Source organism: Nannochloropsis gaditana (genome assembly GCF_000240725.1).
Source record: "Nannochloropsis gaditana CCMP526 unplaced genomic scaffold scaffold724, whole genome shotgun sequence".
In the NCBI taxonomy this organism is placed as follows: Eukaryota; class Eustigmatophyceae; order Eustigmatales; family Monodopsidaceae; genus Microchloropsis; species Microchloropsis gaditana.
In genome coordinates, this window is record NW_005803229.1 from 6,713 (window position 1) to 9,726 (window position 3,014).

At 53.4% G+C, this 3,014-nt stretch overlaps 2 protein-coding genes across 2 annotated transcripts in view; one reads left to right on the top strand and one right to left on the bottom strand.

Annotated features, from left to right (window-relative positions):
• Nucleotides 1-2,325: 2,325 nt before the first annotated feature.
• Nucleotides 2,326-3,003, top strand: HISA (phosphoribosylformimino-5-aminoimidazole carboxamide ribotide isomerase; the record flags this gene model as incomplete). The annotated part of the gene is made up of 2 exons (XM_005853814.1): nt 2,326-2,492; nt 2,748-3,003. Coding segments are annotated over exons 1-2 (387 nt in total), but the record flags the coding sequence as incomplete, so codon positions are not given.
• NGA_0437400 (uncharacterized protein) overlaps nt 2,910-3,014 on the bottom strand; it is a gene marked incomplete at both ends in the record, with an annotated part of 881 nt that continues 776 nt past the window's right edge. Inside the window, one exon of the mRNA XM_005853816.1 lies at nt 2,910-3,014. This exon is cut by the window's right edge and continues 146 nt beyond it. Coding sequence (XP_005853878.1) covers nt 2,910-3,014 — 105 coding nt within the window.

Consider the following 3,014-nt stretch of genomic DNA (forward strand, 5'->3'; position numbering starts at 1 on the left):
AGGGGGGAGGGGGCTTGAGAGTCGTTGCCGTGTGTGCCATGGTAGTGTATAATTGGATTCTGTGCTTTGTCTCGGGCCTGCTTGATATATATACGTAAGACATGTACAGAGTTAGGGGACGCTCTTTCAGAAAGAAGTGCGGGAATCCAGGGTAGGAGGGCGGGAAAGGAGGGGTCGAGCCGGGAGCGGACTGCAGGGTGCCACAAATTTTGAGGAGTGGGAGGGGGGAGGGTGGCGGTCGAATAGCGGGGGATGGCCTCGGTACCACAGGTCGGGCGGCCTCGGGTGGGGAAGGGCGCCCGTCGGGACGGGGAACTCGGAGGAGGCCAGGGGGGAGCCCGTGAGTGTCTTGTACGTGGGTGGCGTCCGAGAGCACGGGAGTGTAGGAGTGGGGTAGGGAAAGAGGAGTCAGCTGCGGTATCCTAGAGACTGCCTGCATTCGTTGTGCATCGCTTTGCCGACGATTAGCCCGCGAAACACTTATTATCGGCGGGAATCAGAAACAAAGAATTTGAGCGAGATGCTTTTCTATCTATACCATGCCATTTTTTTCTATCGCCGTGCTTTCCCCCCTTCAGATATACATATACAAGGACACCACCCACCACTCCCATCTTGGCATTCCTTGCACGCTTCCACCCCACCTATCGTACGTCAGCCTTGGGGCCGTCCAGCCTGCCCCGACACCCCCATACCTCCCTGTTCACCTCAGGAAGGAGAGGAGGAAAAACAAGCTACGACGAAGGAAGTCCTTGCCCCCTGCCCTCATGATCGCCGACTCAGGTCACTGGGCTCTCTACCCTCCTCTTCCCCCCCCAGTAATTGCTTATCGGCCGTCCCTCCGTCGTGTTTACAGTAACCTCCTCCCTCTCCCGTCCTGTCATCCTTCGTCCTGAACCCTCCCGGCCCCACACCCTCCTTGCTGACTTTCCGCCTCCCTCCTTCCAATGCCAGTCCCTGCATCGAGCACAACGCTGTCCCAACGGCCACATCCGCCATTTTTCTTTTCAGTTTCTCTTTTACTGTACATGCTTCCACCGTCGCCGACTTTCTGAGTGGGAAGAAGAGGATGCCAGAGGATGGGGGGAGGTCTTCGCAAGGAAGGGAGGAAGGACAAGGGGAAGGAAAGAGGAGGGGCCTGGGGGGGGGAAACGAACCTCCTTGCAGAGTCGAAGTCCGTCGAGGCTGTTGGACAATTATCGTTGGAATGCATGGAATGGCGCCCATCGTGGGGCATTGCGGGGGGGGGAGGAGGGGCGGAGGAGAAGGAAAGGATGTGCTGTAGGAGAACATCCTCTTCTTTTGCACATGTACTTTTCCTGTTGAGGCCTGTTGGGGTAATCGATGGCCACATGAGCACGAGCACATGCCACAGAGGGACGGTCAGTGGAAAAGCTCAAGGAGGAAGGGGGGCTGGAATAGGAAGGACAGACGGAGAAATGACTGCTCGGTAGTTGGGGGGCGTCGGTACAATGGACCGATGAGGCTCGTAACAACATAGGCATTCAATTCAAAGTCTCGACACGCACAGTCTCACCCGATGTTGTCGCCATCCTGTGTGGCTATAGAATCGTAATCTTTACGTTCCCCTTGACTACTCAGACGACCTCGTTGAATATGAACCTCTTCTTTTCGTTGTTTTCCTTCTGTAAATAATTTGTCAGGGCGGCTCTTATGTCAGATTCATATCTCCACTCAAATAGAACTGAACGCTGGCTTAAAGTAAGCGAAAGGCTTAAAATTCTAGCGGGGCAGACGCGTTTGTATGCTCCATGTCTCCTCCTCTCAGCACTGGTATGCCTGTGCACAAGATCCAATCGGGAAGCCATCGCGACCATGGCAGACCGGGAAAAGCTAATGGAAAAGTTTCAATTTTCACGACCGTGGCAGTCGCACGATTGGTAGACAGGAATGTTTTGTCAGCAATCACAAAAACCTCAGTCGTTGAATGTGGGTTAGCGACTCGCCGGACTACGTCCTTCCCACCGGCTCGCGTTACTGTGGCCAAACGTCCGCCGCAATGCGAGGCAATTCAATGCTTTCTGGGACACGCCCACGCTCCAAATTTGTTGGACCTTGTGGTCATCGTGTGTCCTTTTTCGAAGAATTCACGCATCGCTGGATTTCTTTTTTTTTTAAGTGAGCCCCGATGTGCGCCCTACCACGCCCCCACGTCCCACCCTTTTTCTTTCATACGTCCATTTCTTGCTTACAATCTCCATCCTGGCCTTTATTTTTCAAGACTTTCATGGCTATTCAACTTCGCCGCAATCTGATATCTATCTCATTCAATCCTCTGTCATCTTTTTTTCAATCGTTCCGCTGAACAGTTCAACCTCCCGCCTCTTCCACACAGTAAATATGGTTTTTCGCCCATGCATTGATCTTCATGCAGGAAAAGTGAAGCAGATCGTTGGTTCCTCTTTGACTGGAAGCGATGCCGCCCTTGTGACAAACTTTGAGGCCACCATGAGCGCAGAGGACTTTGCCAAGTAGGGAGAGAGAGGACGCGGGAGGGAAGGTTGGAGCGTAACATGTCGAGATGTGTCGAAGGGAACAACGAAAGCAAGTTGTGCACATCCAAAGCCCGAAGAAAGACAGCGATAATTTTTGGGTTTTGACTGAAAAGGAAGGCATTGCAGCATCTGGTGATGAGACATCCTTTAGCGGGCTAGACCGTCATAAGTCGTTGAGGCCTCTAACGCGTCTAGCGACCCTTTCTCTTCCCACTTTTCCTTACCTGTCAGAATGTACAAAGCGGATGATTTGAAGGGTGGGCACGTGATCATGTTAGGGGGCGGATGCGAAGAGGCGGCGTTGAAGGCGCTGCGGGCATATCCGCAGGGCCTTCAAGTGGGGGGTGGGATCACCCCCCAAAACGCTCAGAAATTTCTAGAAGCAGGAGCTAGTCACGTCATTGTGACTTCTTTTTTGTTCAACGGGTCGACGTTGGATTGGGCGCGGTTGAAAGAGATGGAGGAAACGGTGGGGAAGGAGCGACTGGTGCGTGAGAG